This window comes from Branchiostoma lanceolatum, chromosome 3 (genome assembly GCF_035083965.1).
Source record: "Branchiostoma lanceolatum isolate klBraLanc5 chromosome 3, klBraLanc5.hap2, whole genome shotgun sequence".
NCBI classification, from domain to species: Eukaryota; Metazoa; Chordata; class Leptocardii; order Amphioxiformes; family Branchiostomatidae; genus Branchiostoma; species Branchiostoma lanceolatum.
Window position 1 is genome coordinate 25154731 of NC_089724.1, and position 25023 is coordinate 25179753.

The 25023-nt window shown below is 41.2% G+C and overlaps 2 protein-coding genes across 6 annotated transcripts in view; one reads left to right on the top strand and one right to left on the bottom strand.

Moving 5' to 3' along the window:
• Positions 1 to 6675, top strand: LOC136431194 (uncharacterized). The gene is made up of 2 exons (XM_066422496.1): positions 1 to 205; positions 3938 to 6675. The coding sequence occupies exons 1-2, from the start codon at positions 178 to 180 to the stop codon at positions 5446 to 5448; spliced, it is 1539 nt and encodes a 512-aa protein (XP_066278593.1). The 5' UTR covers positions 1 to 177; the 3' UTR covers positions 5449 to 6675.
• The window catches only part of LOC136431192 (rhotekin-like), a 25953-nt gene continuing 7194 nt past the window's right edge, over positions 6265 to 25023 (bottom strand). The window contains exons 1-15 of one of the 5 annotated variants that reach the window (XM_066422494.1): positions 21341 to 21646; positions 17921 to 18051; positions 16837 to 16961; positions 16214 to 16385; positions 14845 to 15007; positions 14142 to 14182; positions 13711 to 13805; positions 12623 to 12655; positions 12311 to 12414; positions 11853 to 11867; positions 11309 to 11437; positions 10696 to 10861; positions 10116 to 10217; positions 9302 to 9450; positions 6265 to 8737 (exon numbers count right to left, since the gene is read on the bottom strand). In XM_066422494.1, coding sequence (XP_066278591.1) covers positions 8270 to 8737; positions 9302 to 9450; positions 10116 to 10217; positions 10696 to 10861; positions 11309 to 11437; positions 11853 to 11867; positions 12311 to 12414; positions 12623 to 12655; positions 13711 to 13805; positions 14142 to 14182; positions 14845 to 15007; positions 16214 to 16385; positions 16837 to 16961; positions 17921 to 18051; positions 21341 to 21385 — 1938 coding nt within the window. In that variant the 5' untranslated portion in view covers positions 21386 to 21646 and the 3' untranslated portion in view covers positions 6265 to 8269. Of the gene's footprint in view, positions 8738 to 9301; positions 9451 to 10115; positions 10218 to 10695; positions 10862 to 11308; positions 11438 to 11852; positions 11868 to 12310; positions 12415 to 12622; positions 12656 to 13710; positions 13806 to 14141; positions 14183 to 14844; positions 15008 to 16213; positions 16386 to 16836; positions 16962 to 17920; positions 18052 to 21340; positions 21647 to 25023 lie in introns of those variants that run through there. The other 4 variants (XM_066422490.1, XM_066422492.1, XM_066422491.1 and 1 more) reach the window with 4 other exon arrangements.

The window sequence follows — 25023 nt, forward strand, 5'->3', positions numbered from 1 at the left end:
GGTAACCGGTCCAGACAGGTTGTTATGTCAACTCACCGATCTGATAAGCAGGTTACAAAGGCGAAGTCCTTACCCAGCCGGCTCTCTTGCCGGGTTGACATTCGGAGAGGGAGGTCGGTGGGGAAAAAAAACGGTTCTACCTAACAGCGCGCCGGCCGGTGTTTTACGTGAACTACGATGTGTAAAGTGTGCTCTTCTATCAATGGTGAGTTCGACTTTCTTACTTCTGTTTGTTCCAAATATGTTCTTATTTCGTTTTATACGCAAAATTACGAAATTCATAATAACATTTCAATAGTGTTTGTTGTTATTGTTTGCGTTTACTATTTATGATGCAGGGCAATTAAAATGTTCCTTACCGTAGACTAGCTGTTTTCGAGTCCCGCTGAATAAAATCATCATATGATGAGTAGGGTACCTGCCCATACGTGACCTTATTACCTAATCTTCACTTATGCACACCTTTATTTGTTTAGTCTAGTAAAATAGACATGTAAAATGAAATTTTCCTTTTGCACTAGCGGACGAAAAGTGACAGCATAGCTCACGGAAAAGAAGAAATAACTGATATATCGGCAGTATATATAGCAGAAGCAACTTGATCCTATATTGAATGCCCTTCACCCTTTCGTGCCATTTTTCAGAAACGTCCCAAACAAGCCGGGCCCTAACCTCTGCTTGGAGATCAGTTGCTTTCTATCTGTAAACGGTCTAAATTGCAAATAGCACAGAAAGTCGGTTTGGCTACATGTTACGTTTTACGGCCAATTGTACAGTTTAGAACAGAAAAAAAGATACCTTGCTCAGAACAAAACACTAGTCCGGTTGCTGTCATTACTGTACATTTTGCTCCATGCTTCGTTCGTCGTTCATGAATTTAAACCACGGATGTTAAAAATGCTGTACGGTAAAAGAGCCAAACCCTTTCAAAAGACACGACATGACCTAGAGTCCGACTAGTTAATGATTAAAAGAGAAGTGCCAAACTCTGGTTGCGCAGCTGGATTTTCTAACCGTGAACATGGCAGCGTTAACCTTGGCAGTGGCGACATAAGAAACAAGCAGTTGTATGTACATGTATGCTTATTCTTTGGCTTTCGTTACTTTTCTTTGGGATATATGTTTGCCTGATCACGATTTCTTGTGACAAGAGACAACGGTGACAAAATGTACCAAAACTATGATGGTATTCCGTCAGGCCCCCTCTCCACTAGACGGCGATCATTGTGCCGCCGTAAACGACCAAAATTAGTAGTCTCCGTTGCAGTCCTTCCCACTAGCGATTTTTCAACTTATCGGGTCCAGATTCTTTGGCTGGGGGGGGGGGGGGGCGTATTTGCTTGAGGCCCCGTATTTGCTTGGGATCCTGTAACATCGGTTACAGGATCACAGCGGTTACAGGATCCCAAGCAGATACGGGGCCTCAAGCAGATACGGTCCCCCAGCCAAAGTACCTAGACCTGATAAGTTGAAAAATCGCTAGTGGGAAGGACTGTAACGAAGGCTACAAAATTAGATCTGTGTGAGCCTTGATTTCGTAATTGGGATATGATGCATGATGTAAAAGTGTGATTTAAAAGACAAAAAAATTCACAAAATGTTAAAAAGTTCTTTATCTATGAAATTCGTTGAGCGATATCTGTCAAATCTTTGATCGTTCAGCCGCGTCACAGTAGTCTCTACCAGACTAACTACGCCGGCTATAGGGAAAATATTTGCCAGGGTTTCACTTGCAGGATTGCATATTGGAACCTCTCTCCGTAGCCGACTCCCTTCATACAATTCACTCTATTTGGTCAATTTCTACTATTTTCCCAGCGATCCGCGGACCCTGGTAGAGGCTACGTCATAGCGCGGTCGCAGCCTCTAGAGAAGAGAGCGTGTTAGGAATAAATTAGTTGCTAGCGCTCTACAAAACACGGCGCAATGTTTGACGGCACGGCACAAAGTCGACCGTCACTGTAGCTCGTGTCAGTGACCTTCACATATCCGGGTACCGGCTAAACAAAGCTGCTACCCGGCAACCGGCTGCCGAAAACCCCGGAACCCTATATTCTTTTAGCCAATTGATCTGAAAATCAAATTCCTGTGTGGCTTTCACGGTTTCTTGATGAAAGTCAAACCAAGTACAGAAGCGTTTTGTTGAAGTTATCCTGTAGTCTATTTGATCCAATCAGGCGACACAGACCTTAACTCAGTGCGCAAGGCTATTTTGACATGCCTGCTTGTAGGTTCGAGTGCAAATTTTGCTTCGCCCGGGAGAAGTATTGTTTAGACAATAAAGGATATATAGCGTTATGGCTTCTAAATGGATACATAACAATTTTTGAAGTGTCATTTTGCGTTCTCCTTCTGTTCCTATGATATTAATTCCCAAATGATCTCATCATCTCAATTATATACAAGTTACATATAAACGACTGATAGATTCATTTTCCCATTCATTAACATTCTATGCCCTAAAGGACGTATTACTCAAAGGGGTGCGGATTTATACAAGCATTGTGCAATGCTGTTTGCTTTACGTCAACAATTATTTACTAATATATCTTAGCGCTGTTAATGGGCTCGCTGTTTGGTGACGTCAAGGGGTGGCGGTTGTGACTGTTCATTTCCGTGCATGTTGATTCAATAGAATAGATTCAATTGTAGAAATAGGGATGATGTTATAACTTCTGCTACGGTACAACCCATTTTATTTTCAAGATCATGTGTGGTTCTGAATAAAAATACTCTTTTTTTTACACAACTAAGAGATTTATTCCACCGACGCTATGTGAACCAGTCAGAATCGCCTTGAAGAAGGTGACAGATGGTCACCGAAACGTCGGTGCAAGGCCTCCTTGGTCGGTGGAATAAATCTCTTGGTTGTGTAAAAAAGAGTAGTTTTATTCAGTGACTTACCAACCTGATGAAACTATTAACGGACGTGTGTGGATCTGTTGCCATATTCTATTTGGGATGTGGCCACTTTATACCAGATCACGTTTGCCGTACGATCCTTATTTTTTTTCAACCTTTATTTAACCTTGAAAGTATGCAAAACATACACTCATTCGGCCGAGGCCGTTTTTTAAGAGTTCAAGGGAGGAGGTCAGGGGTACTTTCAACGTACCATCGGAAAATATAACATAAATTGTTATACAAAGATAACGTTACAATCAGCATTCCATAATCAGATTCAACATATAATGATAAGTCGACGATATAATATTATTTCCAATATTCGGTAATCATAGTCAGTTCGAAGTTACTCGTCGCAACATATTTTCAAATGTTGCAACTGAAGGCGCCGTTCTCAAGTTTGGTGTCAGACTATTCCATAGAGTATTACCGGAGTAGGAGATGGACCTTAAACGATCGCAAACCGTGAGATCATTCTTAGGACAGTTGAACATGTGCCGTACAAAATGCTGCTGTCTCGTTACCAACATGACTGTCTTAGATCCCTGTAGGTGGTTGGTTCTGTCACAGCCTGCTTGAAAACTATACGACGACTGTGAACGCGCCGCTATATGCAACAACGATATACACGTAGGATGGTCCGAAAAACGAGCAAATTTCTCTCGTATAGTATATATGTCTAGTCATATGGACAAAATAGAAGCTAGTAATTCGGTTCTTTGCACAGACACTTACATGTCAAGCCAAACTAAGAACACGACACAAACGCTAGAAATATACTACAGTCCTGCGACCCCCATATATATTTCAAAATAGAACGGTACCAAGTGCTCTCATGACCTTAACTTCATCATATAGAATCCTTGGAATGTATCAGACCATCGTTACCTGCCCCTCGCATCGTCAATCAATATCTACATTTCATTTTGGCTGTACAGCTAAGCTATATCGAGGAATGATCTCTGGCTGTCTGGCGTTGTTGTACGTGACAGTAAAAATGTAAACCAAAACCATTATTTCTATTCGTATGTAGGACGCGGACAAGCAGAGGTCCGAGGATGGAAGGCCCTTGGCGGTGCCCCCACGGCTGATGACCACCTCTCCAACCCACAAGCCATGGCTACAAAAGATCTGAAGACAAACGTCGAAGAGGATGAGCTACCCGGCTGCCTGCCGCCCTTCAGCCCACCGAAGAAGCCAACAGGCCCGCTGTCTGAGGAGGAGGAATTCGAACTGATCGCGAAATGGCAGGCGGGCGGACTGACGCTGGGCCAACCGAAGTCATCCGCCATCACCGACGTCACCGTCAAGTACAAGTCACGGGAGGATCTGGACACTACCGGCTTCGAGACGTACGACGAAGAGACAGGGGAGGAAGACGATGCACTGTACGACCTGTACGCCACGATGGACGACGTCGACCAGACATGCGATCGTCTTGAAGACGACTTCGCGGCCTTGGCTCCGGCGATGGAAGGGGACCACCATTTCTTCTTCCTCGACGAGGAGGACGAATGTGGTCCAAACTTCGGAGACGAGGCCGAGGTGGGTGAAGAAGATGACTGGAACCATTACGAGTACCCTACCACCTTGTACCCGTACACGAAAGAAAACGGAGGAGTATGGTACACTACGGAGGAAGACGGCCACGGGTTCACCTTGGAAGAAGACTCAGACAACTCCGGCTCCTTGGAGAGACAGCAGCGCGTCAGCTCCGGGTATCTCAGTGCCGACCTGTCCTTCGAGCAGTCTTCTCGGGACGACAGCACTCAGTTCTCCGACAGCATCTACATCCCGAAGGGGTGGGAGAAATTCCCGAGAGAAATCGCGAGGCAGAAGTTCGACCCGAAGAAGGACCCGGCCCTGCCGAGTCTCAGAGCGCCATCCGTGGTTGAAGAGGAGCCGAGACAGTACCGGAGAGCTCGGTCGGAGAGAGGAACGGAGGACCAGTGGGAGGTGTCCCTGGCCGATGAGATTCTGCAGGCTGAGGGGCTTCGCTCCGGCTCTCGCCGTCATCACCGTAGGTCCTCCCGGGAGCACCATCGTCCACGCATCCTCGACCTTCGCCGACGTAGCCGCCACGACAGCGGGCCCATCCCCGGGTCCGTCCGGATGCCATCCCTGAGGGATAAGCTGGAGGAGTACCAGAGGGAGCTGGAAGTGCACCCCCGCCGATCTGAGCCGCAGTCTCGCCGGTCAAGTGTGGCCACCACGATGACGGGGTGGGACGTGACATCGACGAGCTACTCGCAGTCACAAGCGGAGACCAGTACGGAGGACGCCTGGGGTGTCAGGCGCAAAAGATCCGCGCACCATCACCACCGCTCCCGGCGGGAGAGTCACAACGTCTCCGCCGCCACGACCCCCAGGCCATCCCGCCCATCCAGCGGACGTTCTCACACACACCGGCACGGAAAGAACAAGGACAGTGGCCACGAATGGAAGGTAGTTTCCATTGTTGGTTGCGTGATCGCAATAGGCGTCCTCATTTACGGCCTATACGGACACGGGAGCACCAAGACCACTGCTATAAGAATGGAATAAGAACAGAACGTTGCAACCCATCAGGGCCCTTAGTACTACCCGGCGCTTCAGTGGGAAAAATAACAACGCTGAGCGACTGATGCCTTCTGTCAAGGATTAGCTTACGTCACTGGCATATTCCTGACCCGAAAATTCCTTGCGTATGCTGTTGTGATTTCAGCGCACGTTGTTGCTTGGAAACGCCGTGTGAAACAACATGACCTTAACTCGTGCCAGTATAAATTGATGCGCGCTTCGTGAACCACGATGAACTCTTAAGTGTGGTCAAACGTGTGTGAACTACAAATAGACTGTGTGTCGCGGACTTGAACACAGTACCTTAAATGCTGCGCATTTTGCTGACTTGTCATAATTTATTATCCGTAGAATGACATCATTTGAAGGCAGTGTTATAAAAACTAACGTGGAACCTTAAACACGTGTGGGTGTAATATTTGTAATGTTCTTAAGCCACAAAAATATTGTGGTGCATCGTCAAAACCTGATGTTTTATTTCTAATCCATCCCAAATCATTATTTTAATCAATATTTACATGTCATCTTTTGGGAAGTGTTTTAAAACACTGGGTCAGATTTGTAGGACACCACTGTTGTCAGTGAAAGTCTGGCAAATGTTCATAGGTGTGCATGGCTTCAAAATGTTAGAATACACTATAAAACATAAAGGCTTTAATATGACTAAGAATCATGCTCTGCAATTCTGTTTGCTAAAACATACGTTTAAAATGGACCTGATGTGATAACCGTTTTGCTCCTGGAGATACAAATATATTCTAACCAATCATTGGAGAGAAAAACAACAACTACAAAACAAGATTATGTACCTGCTAGCATCTTTATTGAACTTTAAAACATAACATCGAATGTACATTAAATAGAACACTTTCTCTTGATTAGAAATAAGAGGTTAATGTATTAATAATTATTGTTCGTACACAGTAAATACAGTCCTTAGTCAAGCAGAACGCAGTCACAAAGATGATGTATTCACATATTGAAGTGTCAACAGATTTTCAACTTTGCTGCTAGAAAACAAAAGGAACATACAGTTTCAGTGGTTGTTTGACAAATACAATTGTAACTTCTTTTGGCAGAGTTTGGCTGCATGGTAGCATGTTATTGTGCGATACACGAGTATGAAAGCTGTCTTGTAACACTGACAATGGAGAAAAAAAAGAAATGTTACGAAAAATTTACAGATTGCAAAAATAAAATTTTATGACAATACATTTTGTACAAAGTTATTATTTCTTACAATTTCTACTTATGAGGTTATAGTTTTGAGATTTTTCACAGCTGTTCCACATTTCCATAATCATAACTGAGAAACTTTGCAAAAATGCTATGATTTGGATTTTGGACAATATGTCCCACCTCCAAATTTGTGGAAAAGCTTAGAGCGTATTTTGTGGCTAATCAGCGGACAGGACAAAAACAGGCACTTTGATATAATCTCATCAACATGATACAATTGCACACATGATGAATAACCATTTGGCTCACCCCTGAGGCCTCGCCAAAAACATTAGTTTTCCACAATGATAAATTACATAGAATTATCTGCCTTTATACTTACTCAAAAAACAGAAATAAAATCTTTAGAATGCCATTTCTCTAAGCATCAGTGCTTCACAATAGGGCCCGAAATATTTGGAGCCACAAAAGTGATTACAATTAAGTGTATAACTCATAAGCAGAAACAATTCAGACTCGTCTGGTATTGCATATTAACAAGGATAGAGGTGAAAAGTATAAAACATTAATTTTCTTTGATTACAACATCTATTCATTATGGTTATTTTTGCTATCTAAATCTGTGTCAATTGTTTAGCACCTCAATATAAAGCACTTGGACAGCAACAAAATACTCTAAATGTTCACATCAAATGGTGAGCATATTTGCTGTTGGAAACTTGCCTGAGATACAGCATTCCATGCTCTCCATTAAGCCTTCAAAGACTTTGCCTCACTAACTCATACAATCATGTACATATACCAACAGTCGCATTGTCTATCATACAAACAAGGCAATCCCAAGTCATAAATCATCTATTTCTCAATCTAGGAAGTTTTATTAATGTAAATTTCTCTGCTGCCAACACTGTTGTGAGTTCCATTGTCAGAACGCATGTATGTTTGCACTAACGACTATATGGAACAAAGTCAAAACGCAAAACAAGCACTTTTCAGAGGGAGTGCCCTTTGTGGTGGGACAGGTTCAAAAGTTCACCTTGACTGGGATAAAACAAACATGGCCAAATGTTTAGGTTGTTATTTGTCCTTAGGCGCCGGGTTTTGCTGGTGCCCGATACTCCAGAAGTTACAGTCCTGTGTGAATCTAATGTGTGGACGTGTTTCTATAGTCATAATGCTGAAGTAATAAGACATAACTTGTGGCCACAAAAGCATACTCTTTATGAAGATGTTGGAGATGAAAGGTTAACGCAGACATACATTGTAGGAGTTAGGGGGAGAGAATAGAAATGTTAAAGATACAAACTAAAGAGATGTTACAAAGAATTTACTATCTAAATTTTTTTCTTGTCTTTTTCGGGAAATTTTTTCATGAGTCATTCATTATGCCAATGCAAAATTCTGCACTCCTGTACAAATTATGAAGTATTTAAGTAAAGCTAGACATCTTTTTTTTACATTCTACAGAATCATATGTTCAACTGTGCAAAAACTAATATTCTGCCCTTAACTCCTGTACCTGACAGATCAAGGTTCAAAACTGCAGCTGTAACAGTCTGAAATCTGAGGTCAAGACTTCTTTTAGGAAGGACAAACTTTATTGATTGACTTAGTGGTACACGAGTGATTACCTATCTCCAGTGGACCCCCCGGCTAACCGGGGAGGTTTGGGAGGAGGCGGGTTTGTAGCGCCAGATCCACTCGAGATACTCCCTCTTCCACTTGAGCCGTCGTCAGACGACTCCGACCCTGAGACCTTCCCTCCGCGTTCCCGCGGTCTGGGTAGTTTAGCCGCCGTCTCTGACGTCTGTTCCGTGCCTGACGACTCCGACCCTGAGGACGTCCCCCTGCCCTGGCGCTTGGCTGGTACCGGCTTCTCCCTTGGTTCTCCTTGTGAGGATGATGAGCCGGCGGTCCCCTTGTTGGAGCGAGGGGACGGCACGGGTTTCACGAGGGGGAGGGAGTCGCTGCTACTGGTTGAGTCTGCCCTGGGCTGAACAAGTCGTCTCTCTGCGGGGACAGGCTTGGGACTGAGCTCAGCTGAACGCTGGTCATCTGACGTAGCGTTGGGTTTGGTAACTTTGATCGCCTTGCCCTGCGAGAAGTACAGATGCAGCGTTGAAAATCGTTGTACTTGTAAAAGTACACCAGTACGATGGGTCTAATGACCACATAGCAGTGAAATAAACAGAAACACGCTGAAAAGAACCTATCATTTGCTCAGGGCCAGAGGCATCTGAAGATGGTGAACACTAACAGCATTTCGATTTCAAATATTCAAACGGTTAACCTACAGTTATAGCAACATTTGAAACTGGGTACAACATGCCATTTTTATCCATCACAATTCACATTTGCATCCATATTTGGCTAGAAATGTTCTTACACAATAACTCCTCAAGGTTTAACTGTCATTTCAAGGAAGTATGCAACCAAGCTGAGCTCAGCAACTTTACTGAATGACCTTTTAAGGAAGGCTAATGTCTCCAAGCAGATGTTGGCTCCAACTTGCCTTGCACCACTTTTTATCATGTTTTGTATGTCTTTTTAGTGGAGCATGCATTACTTAGAGGACAAACAAAAACCTGCAAAAGGACATGCAATACAAGACAAAGCCGACATCTGCTTGGAGATAAGATAACAAATGCTAGAAGCCTACCTGGAAAAGCAGCGCCCATGGCGGCGCCATCATCATTTCTGAAGTGTTGAAGACTTCATCGCCCGAGCCTCGTGAGCCTAGGGAACTCTGGGATATCCGATCATCCTCACTGGAGAACTCCACTGAGTCTTTGGTGGGTGAGTCCACAGCTGGGGTTGGGAAAATGGTCACTCTATAAAATTTCCACCACATACATGTGTACAAATGTACATGAATGAAGTGTTGTAAAGGTTTGTCTGTGTGTGTGCGTGTGTGTGCGTCTTTGTTTCTGATCTGCGTGAAGTGGTGAAGTCTGCCATCTCTCATTGCCTTTAGTACATGTAAAATGTTAATGGTATAAAATGTCCCATTATACACTGTTGTGCACCTAGACTATGCGTAAGACAGTAGATATGTCATATATTGTGTTTTACGTAACATACACTTTTAGGTATAGAATGGAGCGTTTGTAGAGCTTTCAACCAAAGCTTTGGTTTACAATTCAGATATGCTGAGTCAAGCAATTTGTGCAAGGGGTCATTGACATCTAGGTCTGTTACTGTAAATGCAGAAATGTTTGCAGGGATTTAATTTTGCGGTAGGCAGAAAATGGAGCATTTGTGGTGGTTTTAGGTTCGCGTTTGAAACAATAGTAGCGCTACATTCACACAATGGAACAGCTTTTCGCGGTGGTTTTACGTCCGCGGTGAACTCTAAAACCGGGCATAAAACCACCGCAAACATTTCTGCATTTACAGTATGTTGGGCTGACCTGTAGCACAAACACATGTACTTTAGACTGTCTAAGCTAGAATACATTGTTTATTATACTTACTTAGGTCATCATACAGTGACCCCTTCCTGAGGAAGGCGGGCAGCTTGCAGGGTGTGGGGACGTGGATGGGCATCATACAGTGGTACGCCTGCTGCCACGCTTCTGTGGACAGAAAGAAAGGGGGCTTTGTAAATGTCCTCAAGATACTTTCAGCATCTTTCTTTCAAGCTATGCTTTTAGTATGCAAATTATAATATTTTATCAAAAGCATTAAAATACAGTAAAGCTGGTGTGTTACGCTGAAGGGCAGTTATACCTGCCACACAGATACAGATATATTTGTATGCATATTCAAAAGAAAACCAGGAAATCTTTTCGGATTTACACAAATCAAGCCCATCAAGGCACTCCTCACTTCCATTGAATATAAAGTCATAAAAAACATATGGGACTGTCACACCATCATTGAAATCTTTCTTTATCTTTATCTAACATTTCAAGACAACACAGAAATTTCCACAATCTTCTAGGCTTGGAGGGCTTGATTTTCAATGATAGCACTAACAAAAAAACAAAGAAATAAAGAAAAAAACTGATTTCCTTCCAACTAGAAGTTTGAAAAGCCAGAAACACTGGTCACCTGCATGAGTGAAGTGTCGCTGTAAGGCCTGTACCCAGGTGTCCCTGTCCTCCTTGGTGTCTGCAGAGAAGATGTGGGGCTGGTCCTCGCCTGACACTCGCGTGATCACGTCGAAACTGTTGGGTCTCTTCATGGTCATCTTGTCGACCTCCTCCACTCTGGTGTCCTGTTGGTGTAAAATGTTGCTGTTTTAAAACACCAAAATTATCTTTTCTTTACAGGAAAAAGATATGTCTTATCCAAGTTTCTTTTTCAACACTTCTAAATGATAAAATATGTATTCATTTGAGAGATTTGCAATGCTTCAAGTTTCAGTGGTTTGTTTAAAAAAAAAAAAACACAGTAAAAAACACTTAACAATGAGACTGTAGTCTTACAAGTCAGTGGCCACCATCAGTATTATGTACTACTGCAACATTACATGACTTGAACGTTAACAAATTTCATCTCAAAATTCGGCTAGTGCCTTATGACCAAGGCCGGTTATATTGGCTATAAAGATCTTCCAATTATAATGTATAATACTATATTTTCAACATAACCTAACAACTTAGACAACTGCAGAAGTTAGTTCTCAACCCTGCAAGTCATTCAAACAGTTTGCTATCCTTACCTGTCTGATGTGTAATGACAGGAGAGGTTCTTTCTCCTCTATCTCCTCAGGGTAAGCCCAGGTCCTGAGGTAGGGCCCCTTCAGTACACACCACCTCCGTGTCCAGTTAGGAAGGCCACCAACCATCTCCTGCACAATCAAAACATTCCATTTTTCATTTTTTACAAACCCTTGAAGCAAACATTCGTAAGAAAACCATCTCACTGCAAACCATGCATCTCACAGCACATGCACCACTTGTAGATTGTAGTTTTTAGATTTCCATGACTATTTCAGGCCTAGATGAACTATTTTCCATTGTTAGAAGTTGTTGAAAAGTATGAGTGAAATGCAGTTATTTGCAAAGCACAGAATTTGCTTCTGATCCTGCTTCTCAGGATTGCAAAAGAGAGGCATCATCAAAAGCAAAATTCTGTGACAGTCACTACATCTATACAGGACACTCCAAAACTAAAGTGGACCCTACTAGGATGCCTGCTCTATAGCATCTGAGTAAGACACTGCAAGACACATCATGCAGGAACACTGAATAGTGGGCCTTTACCTCATTCGGGAGTTCCTTTGCAAAGCAAGGAAGAAGGGAAGAAAAAAAATTCAGTCATTTAACCACATTGTTGATAACCCTTGAGTAGAAAAATCAATTACACTAAATGTTCTGCATAAGAGAAAATGAATTATTTCAAAAACATTAAATCAGACCTTGTCTATAATAACCTGATGCTTTGGATAGTAATATATTTGATCATATACAGCTTTCATCAAATCCAATTTCTAAACGTGCTGCTTTCTAATACATACATGTACCTAACAACAGCATCCTCTATCTAATTTCTGCTTAGCAGATTGGGTAACAAAACCCAGAGCTTGAGGCATCCTTCAATACAATGATTATACAGTACTCCCCCTCTAAAATCATGTAGTCACACTGGGAAACCACACATATCAATGCAAAGCACATCCTAGCAGGTAGAGGAACACCAACAGAGAGGAAAGCTGCAGTACCTGTAAGTTGAGGAAGCCAGCTGCACATTCCTCCACCATACACCTGGGCTGGACGGCCAGCCGGCAACAAAGATTCCCGTACAGGGAGATGTGGCTACTACTGTCTGCAGGGCACAGGCAAACAGATAGGGGGCGTCACTGATATGCTAACTGTCAACAACTTGGACACTGCATCATGACATGGTGTGGAATTTTCTTAGTCTTTTTTGTGTGTTTTCTATTGAAAACAAATTTCCTACACAAGTGCGTGTTTAAGTATCAACACTTCCAAGTTTTCTAAAATCTTAATAGGAGACAAAATGTTCTTCAAACCTTTTCTTCTGTCAATTGTCCATGAAAAGCATGCTTGGAACAGAAGCAAAGTCACAATATTGTATACAACAGCAGTGCAGTAGAAAGTGGTGCAAAGAAAGCTGAAAGGCTAAAACTAAAAGTATGTCCTTCACCAGAAATGAATAGTGGTCATATAGAAGCTAATAAGTACATGATTGTACAGTCAAACCAGGCCAAGAAGACCACTCAAGGGGACCGATAAAAATCTGGTCTATGTGGACAGGTGGTCACTATAGATAGGATTTTGAATGTTCGTATCAATGGGAGAAATTATCTAAGGGACCATCAAAAAGGTCACCATGGCCAAATGGTCCTTATATAGAACTGGTCACTTGTACCGGTTTGACTGCAGAACTGTGTCTGTGATCAAGAAATATGCATTCTCAAACATGGTATGATGTTTAAAGTTGTACCATAGAGCCTTACAGTCAACATTCCACATTATAAAGGACTGAGATCTTTCTCCGCAATGCAACAATGTACCCCTAGTACTGATCCTAACATGTGACAACCATCCTCAGCAAACAACTTTCTATAACATCATTCTAAAAGTATTGCATCAACAAAGAACAGGAAGGGTCATGTAGCCTTGAGTTTGGCAAATGTTTTTAACATGAATCTATTTCTTGCTGGACTTGTGCCATCTTGTACTGTAAATCTTGAAATTTTCGCAGTGCTTTTATTAATATGCATTTCCAATACATTAATTATTATACTGTACTACCAAATAGCTTCAACTGAGAATTTCAAACATAGCGAAAACCTTTTTTCTCCTACCACAAAATAAAACCACCATGCAAGTAAATGAGTTACTGTAAATGCAGAAATATACACGGTGGTTTTACGTTCGCGTTTTTCGCGGTAAACTTTTAGCGCAAACTTAAAACCACCGCAAAACCTTTTGCCCACCTATGACTGTTACGCTTCTATTGTTTCAAATGCGTACTTAAACACACTCCATTTTCTCCCTACCGCAAAATAAAAACCATGCAAACTTAAATGTATTTACAGTATGTAAAATGTAACTGTTGTTGGGGGATCCTAGGAAAACAGAAAGATTGACCAACCTTTAGATCCTACAGTGAGGTCATGTGTTCTAATGGAGTCACTGGCATCTCTGAGACTGAGTTCAACACTAGCAGCAAGATGAAACTTGGGACCTCTGAGAAAGGGAAAGGAGACACTATTAGTAACTGTTGCCGTTACTAAATTGGCTTATCATTGCTCATCGTAACCACGACAGCACAATTTTGATTGTAAAAAAGGTATAAATCTACCCAACTTCTGATTTATGGTACTAGGTGGAAATTCCTACAGCCAAGTTATTTATACAAACTATTGGAGATGAAAAAAATTGCTTCTTGACATTTGCCAAACAAATGTAACATACTAAAAGATATCTATTATGACTTGGGAGTTGCATACATAAGGGTAATTATTTCTACAGCTGCTAATTACTAGTCTAGTGCTTCTACAAAGACGGGAGATGTCAACTTACATATTACAAGGGTTGGATCCTGGGGCGGAGTCTGATCTTTCCTGAAAAGTAAACAGAAAGGAAAACTTTTTCATGTATTCATCACTCAATTTCTATGCTATCAAAAGAAACTCTAACATCTCTGACAATGTCCTCAAATTCTAATTGTTCCACTTTACAATGATGAGGCAGATTTAATCCTTTACAACTGTTTGATTCACAATTATTCAGAGAAAATTCAATCTCTACAACTGGATACTTCTGAACTTTTCAAGTAACATCCATCACTCTTCTTCAGCATCACTAGAATGAACTGGCAGAATGCATCGATACTAAATTTATCAGATTTATTAAGATGCAAGATGGAAAAACTGGTTGAGCATCAGTGCTGTTTCCAGGACCCGTCCTTCCGTCCCGGGACGGAAATTTGCTTCCTGGGACGGGAAAAAATTCAACCCTGTCTGTCCAAAAAATATCAATTTCATGACCTAAAATTGATGAAAATGTATTTTTGAAAGCTTAGAATGACAGATTCAACATCGAAAAAAACACAAAAACATGGGCTTCCAAACAATGAGTGGGACGAAAAAAAATCTAAAGCTGGAGACAGCCCTTCTTCAACTTCAACTTATCAGGCCCCCAGATACATGTAACCCCGCAAAGTAGGGGGGGGGGGGGGGCCTGTTGAGCATGTTTACTTCAAAGATTTTTGACCAAGACTTACTAAGTAGGCCTGTACTTTCTTGCCCACGGACTTGCCAATGGAGGCAGACATGCTGTTGATCTTGTGTTTGATCTTCCTGGGTGTGCTGGCGAAGGCCAGGTCATCCTCCAACACTGTGTAGTACACCTCTACAGCCAGCGAGAAGTCATGCACAACATCCTCACTGGGAAGACAAAACAACAACATAACTTCATATGCAGGGCTCAAAATTCTTTTTTGGAAATAGGTGCACTTGTGCAACCAACCAAAAAAATTAGGTGCACAGAAAATATTTTGGGTGCACCACATAAAATAAAGTTGAATGATACCAAAACATAAGTTTGACGCTACAGCCTCTCTTAAGAACTTCAATCTGTAAATCTATCCAGATTTCAAATGTCAACCAAGCAATACACTAAACAAAGTACAACAAAATGTTATATTGCTTTTTCTGATACTTACATTTCAAGAATACTCTGTATACTAGTGTACAAGAGAATCATTACTCTATAAGAGTACAAAAATATCTAGGTGCGCCGGTGCACCCACAATAAAAAATTAGGTGCACAGCTCCAATTTTGGGTGCACACAGGTGCACATGCACCCAGTATTTCGAGCCCTGCATATGAAAACAGTGTCAGGGTACATAACCAGTATAAAATACAGCAAACAAATTCCTTACGTATTATAACAACTCTCAATGATATTCAAAAGGCTCTGAGGATGGTACAGTGTGTAACACTGACGTATTGGAGGAATTTATAGCTACTGAAAACAAAATAAGATACATACATTTTTCAGGCTTATGACATGCAGTAACACTATTGATGAATTGAATGCACAAATTTGGGGATTTTGTCATCTCTGAAGATGACATAATATGGACATTTTCATAACATCCACCCACAGGTAACTACTGTAAAATGCATGTACTTTTGCAGTGGTTTTATTTCACAACAGGAGGGAAAATGTGGTTTTTGCAGGGTTCTAAATTCACAGTTGAAGAATTCTGTGGTACAGTGGCCATACAAAACACACAATCGAGGTATCATGATTTTGTAGTAAAAGATCGCTGCAAAAATAAAACCACTGCAAACATGATAAGATCGATACAGTAACCCTCATATGAGAGGGAATCTCCTCATTTTTATTTTTTATTTTAGCAAAAAAAAATTATGAAAACAGAAGGCTGGGGTGAAAACTTGCACCTGACCCTGTTCTCTCCCTGATACTGTGTGCACCAAAGTAAAAACTTTCCTCTGAGATTCTGTTTTCATGTTGTTTTTCCAACCTAGCATTTTTTTTAAATTCTTTTTTTAAATTCTGCTAACCAAGAAAATAGATTGGTGTGTCCTTAGACAAGGATGCATAGGAAGGTGAGACTACTCACAAAACAATGATGTCATCGAAGGTGATGTCTGTCATGGTCCTGTCGACGTGCACCAGTTGTGTGTCCTGGATGTTGAGTCCCTGCTTCAGCACACAGAACACCGCACACCGACGCCCCTCCCCACGGTTCTTAGACAGCTCAGGCTCGCGCCACATCAGGGGGATACGAATGTCTGAAACACGCAACAATAAAGACTTGAGTTTTTTCCTAACACCAGATTGTAGGGACTACTGCAAATTCATTTATTTTTGCAGGGACTTAATTTTGCAGTAGGAGGGTAAAGGACCTTTCAACGTGGTGTTTCAAGTGTGTGGTTGAAACAAATTCTTTAGGACAGTAGTAACAAAATGAAAATGCATCTTTGCAGGGTAATAATTCCACAGTGGAGAGGCGACCATGAAAAGAAAACAACCGCAAATATTAAATTACAGTATCAGGGAGAAACAAATCAAAATATACAGCACTTAACTTTATGCAAAAGTGAGGTTTTCTTGGCGACAACCAAGTTCAAGGAAGATATTCAAATGCATAAGATGTAAGTACATAATGAATAGACATGAAACTTTAAAAGAAAAGGGACAGCCGTTGCTTTCTTTTCAAACATTATACCACTTAGTTTTTACCTGAAACAGCAACCTTGGCTTTACATGGCTCTTTGGCCTGGTGGCCGTTGGTCGCTTCTGAGTTTTCTTTCCCCATCACCTCTGCTGTTTTACGCCTCTGTAGCTCACTCATGTACGCCATCATTCTGCTCGAAACAAAAGGGAAATAACCATTAACACATTATTCCCCAAATAATATGTTAACAAAAAGGACTTGTTGAAATGTTTGCTGTTGGACAAGTATATAAAATTCTCCCATGTTTTAATAAATGTATTGATATGTACGAAAGTTCCATTTTCTATATTATGAACTTTCCATTTTTTTGTCAACTGACAATACAGAACAGTTCTCAAGACTTTTCTCAGACCTTTGAAGGGATTAAAGACTTAAGACTATGACGCATGGCATGGGTCACTTAGCAGTCTTAGCAGTGAGACAACAAGAAGGTAATGAGAGATGGCAGACATCATCCCCTTATAACACGTTCTGTAAACGCACTAAAGTTTGCGGCTGTCTGATGTTCACGGTTTTCGTGGTAACCTCTTCACCGCAAACTTTTAAAAAACAAACACAGCGAAAATACTTATGCTTTATAATGTTCTGTTTTCTGTCTATCTACCACAACTGTGAGGTACAAACCACTGCGAACCCTACATTTTCACCCTTCTGCAAAATCAAATCACCGCAAACTTGAATACATTTACAACATGCTTTGCAGCCCTTGCAGTACTGAGGGAATCCTGAGGATGATGCATGTACATGTACATACTGTTCATTTGAATATTGGCAATCACACATACAAACACACACATGCACACGCACGCACGCACGCACACACACACACACACACACACACACACACACACACACACACTTACTCTCACACACTCTCACACACAAATACTCTCACAAACACACATACACACTCTCACATACACACAAACACACACACACGCTCTCACATACACATACACACACACACACTCACAAACCCTGACATGTATACATACATATACACACAGACAAGCCAAAAACAATTGGAGTAAACTGTGAAGTAACAACTTGAAGCCCTACAGTACAGACACCCCGGTGAGAGTTGCGCACCTTGTGTTGGAGGTAAGCAGGTTCTTGGCAGCCTCCACTGCCTGCGCCTCGTGCTTGCAGGCCTGCAGCAGTTTGGTGGTGCCGTCTCGCATCTTGATCTCGAAATCCAGCTTCTGCTGGATGTCCGCATCCTGAGGAGGTGGACACAAAGTCAACATCTGTCTTCAATGTAGATAGCACTTGTATTTCTTAACCTTCTCCCTGCTGCCTAACTCTGTGACCAAGAGGAAGTTGGGTGCCAAACGGCTACTTCAGAGTGCTAAAGGTTAATGTCTATTTTCTAGAACAATATAAAACAGCAGTATCTCAAAAAGTTTACCATCTAATTTCTGGGTGATAAACATTCCTTGCAGTTGCAGGAGGGGTGATCTATGCATATGATTCAGCTGTTAAACTCTCAGCTTCCCAGTAACTAAGGCGCACTTTAGACCTACAATGTTATAAGGTCGTACGATCATCGTCGTAGGCGACGGTTTTCTTTAGACACACGGTCAGGAAATATCATGGGACCCCCGCGGCGCAGAATTCCATTGATGTGCGCGTGTGACTCAAAGTGAACTCTTGCGCTCAAATTCAAAATGGCGGGGGAACCGCTTGTTTTCGTCAAAAGATGAAGCTTTTACTGACTTTGCAACAACTGTTGCCCTGCAGATGAGACGTTGAGAACGGTGCTCAACAAAGAAAGAGATTGAGGCTGGTACAGAGACGGACGGGATATAACCCGAGTTCGTGGCCGCTGCCGGGGATGTCCCGGGGATCGAGGAATAGGGGCATACTAGAGAAGTAGCCACTGGTAGCAGCTCGTCGCGCTGGAATAACCGGTTTCGGATGAGAAAAATATGTTTCCATTGCTAACTGCATGCATATTTACAAAGAAAACGATAGAAACTTTCCTTCCCGGACAGGAAACAGCACGCTGTAGGCTTATTAGCATATCACCCACTTCCGTCGCCGGCGACGATTCTTCTTTAGACGAGAAAAACACAGCCACAGGCCCCCCCGCTGAACGTCGTGCGACTGGGTCCGAGGTGGTCGCACGACATTTCGAGGATTTCCCGTTTATTGCCGTCGTACGATTGTTTCGATCGTCTTTAGACGGCCAAAAAATACCGTCGCCGGCGACGTCGCCCACGACGATGATCGCACGACTCTAAAATGTCGTAGGTGTAAAGAGGCCCTAAAGAATGGGTGGGTCCACAAGTGCTCAGGGTTGAGAGGCCACCTGTCCAGTTGACCAAATGTTTTCGCTATCCTGAAATACATCTGTACGACTGACCGTCACTGTGCCTGGGTTACTGGGCATACATGTAGGTGTTTGTGTGTCATGATAGCTGGGCTTTTTATAAAAGATTCCTTGCATTTCTGTTTTACATGTAAGTGACCTAGTTTACACAGCTTCAAACTGAAGCATATTCTTTGATGTCACAGAAGACATGGAGAAAACAGATTAAGTGTTAGAAATACATTGTACACCTATATATCAAAGTTAAAAGGTATTTATCACAAAAGCTTTTATCTTGATAATTTGGAGCTACAAAAATGTAGTTTTACCCGTAGCTACCAAAGCTACATTAACTACAAATTTGTTACGAAGACACTAGATCTAATCTGTATGTCATACCTTTTTTAAAAACATCTCAGCTAGTTAGATTTTACTTGTTTTAGCTATTTATCATTTTGCACTGGCCACAATACACAATAATACTGTAGATAGACAAAGTGCTTGTAGGGGATAGAAAGATCACAGCATTGACATGTAATACTTTTGGAACGATTGTAGAGCAAAATCGTGGGTGGTAGACTAATCATCAATGGCTCCATCAATGTAATTATTTGTTTAAAGTCGTTCTTGCATTGCGTAAATGGGAGAAAGAAGATATACAATGTAAAATTCTAGGATACAGCTAAAGGTCTGCATCAAAATGGCACACTACTTACTACATGTATGATTGTATGACCATCGATCAATAATAAATATTTTCTTTTTTGTCTGTTATAGTTTTATTCATGTGATGCTGGTATTAGTATTACCATGCATGAATTAACTACATCATATATAAACATATATCTTGAAAAATATGTCAAAAGCCTTTAATCGAAATGAAAAGAGGTTTTAGATTAACCTCATCAAAAATATTATGAAAAGCTTTTTCCGCACATAATCCAGCAATCAATCAGTTCCATGCCAATTGTTAAATAATTTATTATATTGGAAATTTGCAAATGGTCCTCTATGCGTTGGTGAATAGAAAAAAGAACTACATTTTTTGTTGCTGATAACATAGCCAATTTTACATTACAGTCAAATGCACAGCCTTTTGCAGTGAACGTAATATAATTACATGTACTGAACAGTGACTCGATTTCCATATGTCTCCTGCCATTAAGACTGTAGGCAACAATTATCAATTGGAAAAAAAGCACTAATTATGGCAGAAACCATCTGAAAGCTGGTTACGGTTAACTTAATTGGATGCAAATGTCTTTGTACGTGACATTGGCTTCCCTTATGGCAATGACTTTGCAGAATTACACTTTGTGGCAATTTCCATTCCACTTAACTATCACACTTTACTGTTGATAACATGTTATTTCGTAATACCTAGACACTGACATCAAATATTCATCGGGTCTCAGTGCAGTTACAATACTGGGGATTTTGGTAATACCTAAATAAGGTATGGCAGTATACTAGAGGTCTGTTGGATCAACCATGTGCAGAAATGTTTTAGATATAGCTATCTCTAACTGAACTGGGGGATTTATCACAAGTTCATCCTTGGTACGTAAATCCCATTTTGCTGCACCATGGAGATGAAATTACACAGATATTTTACACGCTCTGTCAAAAATGATCTCTTCATCTGTTCCATGGTCTGTTGGCTAAAACAACAGAACCAAACAGGGAAGTGGAGATATCCAATATCATAGTAAGATTATTATTGAAAGGAAGAGTGAACAGGCATTCATGTCTACATTACATATTGTAATCAAACCGAAGTACGTATCATTATCATATATTAAACAGTAATTATGTGGTACATGTATGAACATGCGATTTTGAGGGCCATATAAAAATCGGTCACACACAAGAAATATTTTTGAGCTATTCTGGGCATCGGCTGTCCACTGACTGTAAAAGCGACTAGGATACACGATTGAGGAGACTTTCTTACTACATCTAAATAAATTAATATAATATGTATATATATATATCATGTGATGGCTTCTATGCCACAACACCAAAAAAATGGTACCAGTGACCCTTGCTTCAACCATCTTGGGAACAAGTCTCAATTTTCACAACATGTGGCAGTTGGAGCAGAACAATGGCAACACTGCCATCTATGTCAACACTGAGGCATCCCTACTGCTCCACAACAACTGTTGGAGGAGGAAAATCAGGGACTGCATACTTACACATTTGGGAAGCTTCACCATCGGGTGGTGCAGATGCATTGCCATTGGGTCCAGCAACTTTGCTTTCAGTGGTGAAATCTCAGACCCTTTCAAACAGATGTATGCCGCTGCATCTTGGCAAATTTCCTGGCTTTCCAACCTCCTGGCTTGTCCATGTATGCCATCATGCCTTTACTCATGCCGGACTGAACCATTCAGAAACGGGGGTGGTGGGGACGGCATGGACCGCTAGCGTGTCCTTGCACACTGGGAGATTCCATTTTCACAGCAGAGCATGATTCATCATCCCACAACCAGGGACACTGACGTCTGACTCACGAATGACGTTCGATCGTGGGGTCTAGATTTGAATTTTCAAACCGACACCGGCCAAAAGATCCAGATTTTCTTTGTTCAGAGGCCAGTAGACCAGACCAGAAGCTGGCTACTATCTATTCCCGCCACCACTTCCTCTGCTGGAGGAGGAAAATTACTTCTGCGGCTGGGCACTGACATCATCCTTCCTGAGAGGCAGTCTACTTGCAAGGACAGCCGGCGTTACCGATACCTCCCTCGGGATCCTACAGGCTTATTTCTATGCAGGCAAGCACAAGCTTCAAAACATCATTCTCTAGGTCATACCACAGCAGAGCGGAGAGGGGGCATGTGAACAATTAGTTTAAAAAAAAATATTTCCTAATCTAGATCTCACAAACCGAACCACTGATTGTACTTTCAATTCATATTTGGACAATTAAACTTTAACAAAGATGAAGAAAAAAAGGTAGTGCCCCCTATTATCTGATGCAATAATCTGAAGGACAGCTAAGGAATCTGATAAAAATGCCAACTGCTGAAGGATGTCAGAAATTTGGGTCAAGCAAGTGGAGGGATTACTAGTGGCATGTAATTTATGTGGGAAACAGCTTCTACTAAGTTCCTGACAATTGTTATCTAAACCATTTAGGATATTTGAGCCTTGTTACTACAGCATTTCTCCTTCTTGTTCATTTGAACATTTTAAAAAAAAGAAGAATCATTGAATAAAATACATGATGTGCTATGTATTATAAATAAAATAAATGAAATAAAAATGAAAATGTTTGCACAAGGAAGTTATAATATGGAGATATAACCTCTGGACTTGGTTTGCAGATTATTTTTTTCGGGAACCATTACTACATATAATATATTAGTAATGTACCAGCGGTAGCCTGTGTTTTTGTTTATTCGTTCCAGCTAATAACCATGTACAGTGCAATGACATTGGGTTGGCCTTTTAAGAACTTGCCATTATGGCCTAATTACCTAAAGTGGTTTCTGCTGTAGCCTTTCTGCCAGATGCATTTCAGAGATTAGTAACCTTTCCCTTCAACTTAGGGAATAAAACAGAGAAGAAAACATTACATGTATAAATTGTTTGTTTTTTTGGTCATTTGCCAGATCTATCATTCAAGAATTCATTGATAACTCTTCATTGATCTGTTGTCCTGTTATTCCCTTGACATAAAGAATATATACAGTATATACGGTATAGGGGGAAATAGAGCTGTGTACCGGTACACTGTACCGATACAGTACCGGGTACAATCAATTAGGTACAGGTCCAAAATACCTGACCCTGCTGTATCAGGTACTGGACCTGACTCAGGGGATGGCCACTTTGACACATAAAATTACTATGAAATTACCGTGGCAGTGCTCTAAAGCCACTCTAAAGTGCAGAAAACACATTTGCAAGGCTGGAGTCAAATTTTCATCTGTGTTTTCCTGAAAATAATACCTAGCACGATCAAATATCATGTTTTTACCAGTTCAAACATGCTTTTGTCCTTATTGAAAATCTAGCATTTTCCGAACAAGTAGTTTAGGTACAGGTTCAGGTCCCGACCTGTACCTTAACCCGTGTACCTGTACCTGTACCTGTACCTAAAATTTGTTTAGGTACACAGCTCTAGGGGGAAATCTTTGTCGGGATTTAATTTCATGGTGGTTTTTCACCAGCGAACATAAACCTCCACAAACATTTTTCCTTTTACAGTACTTATTAATTATACTCAATTTATAGTGTTTTTTCTTCAAAATAAATATCTCTAATTGAACATTAAGCAGAACTTCACAATAATTCAGAATCACATTCTCCTGATTGAATAGCAATACACATACTAATATTATGTTTCTATTATTGCTTTTATAACATCCACACGTGTATGCGTAAGGCCCACAGGCTGAGTCAGAATATGGAAGTGTTCCCAGAAAGCCTGTAATTATCCTGGAAACAGTCTGGCTGAGGGCATCTGTGCTTCCTGTTTCATTCATCACAATGTGTGTCACTATCGGAATTAAATCAGTTCTAACGTAGAGGTGAAACAACTTCAACAGGATTGAATATCCTGAAAATCATTATATTTTCTGGCCGGGTGAACTGTTTGGATTATTTATAGCAGTTACTGGGGAAGCTGCTTAGTCTGAGTACCATCCTCCCGTCCGTAGTGACTGCTGGCTCAAAAAAAAATTGCTTGCTAACCACCTAGCAGTCACTATAGGATGGTATTCAGGCTAGAAGCTGCTTACATATCATCAGGTTCCTGGGAAGAAAAAACAAACCTGAAAGATCAACATTTTCTTTTTTTTCTGCATTTCAAACATAGCCGTTTGATAGTATTTTTCCAGAATAATCCTTTCCGGCTGACCTTCATAAAATGACTTACATTACCCTAAGGTAAATTAATCTGCAATGGAATTTGCAGCAAATTGTCCTAACTATTTCATTTTGGTCCAGGAAAATTGCCAAAAGAAATTTATGCTAATGACTTCATTAGACGTAAAACGGGCATAAATGACAGCTATAATAAGCACATTTGTCACATAAGTCACAAATAGCCTGCACAATCCAATTTGTTTTGCTACAGTTCTCACATCCTAGGAAAATAGCATTATCTTCTAAACAGGTGATTGTGCCCTCTGGGACAGGGTAGCACCAATAAATGGGGTCAGCAGCAATATTACAAACACCGCTGGGGATATGAGAGACAATAAACTCTGTTCTCTTGGTACAGGTACATTAATCATGGTGCAGATAACTAAAGCACTGGGGGAATCTTTTACACTGTGCTGCATCTGGACCAAGAGATAGCCATACACACTGTAGTGTAGTGGCAGTGAAAGCGGGTGGTATGCCCCCTTGTGTCTAGGTATCAAACTGCAGTCTACAAAGAACATCACATTTACATAGAAGTACTAATTTCTGGTTTGGAGGAAAACTTTACATTGTGCCTATAAAACTAGCTTTTGAGTTATCATCTTGATAGTTACAATAATGGCAATCACTGTCCTTATCACATGTATGTTTCCTAATGTTTTATGGGACATATCTTTCTCCAGACTACGTACTTAAGCGGTCATCCTTCAGGCACAAACTTGCAAATAAAAATTCTCTATTATCAACTCTACAAGTCAACCGAGTACAGCCATGAGGTAAGACGGTTTACATCCCCATACAAAAAAACACAAGATACGGTCACAAAACATTGATTACATGGGCCTGCTTATCACCATTAGCATGAAAGGAACTTGAGACCACACTTGTGCAAACATCAAGAGAAAGCCGGGCATATTTAACTGGAGAACGTGTTTCTGATTAAGTGTTGGAAATCGTATACCGGGGAACAGAAATTGGGTCTACAATTTCAAAGGCTTCCATG

Bases quoted from the DNA above. Each gene is read 5' to 3' on its own strand.
- LOC136431194 (XM_066422496.1), top strand. From the start codon at position 178: ATGTGTAAAGTGTGCTCTTCTATCAATG. The intron at 206-3,937 runs GTGAGTTCGACT...ATTCGTATGTAG, and splicing joins AGTGTGCTCTTCTATCAATG to GACGCGGACAAGCAGAGGTC.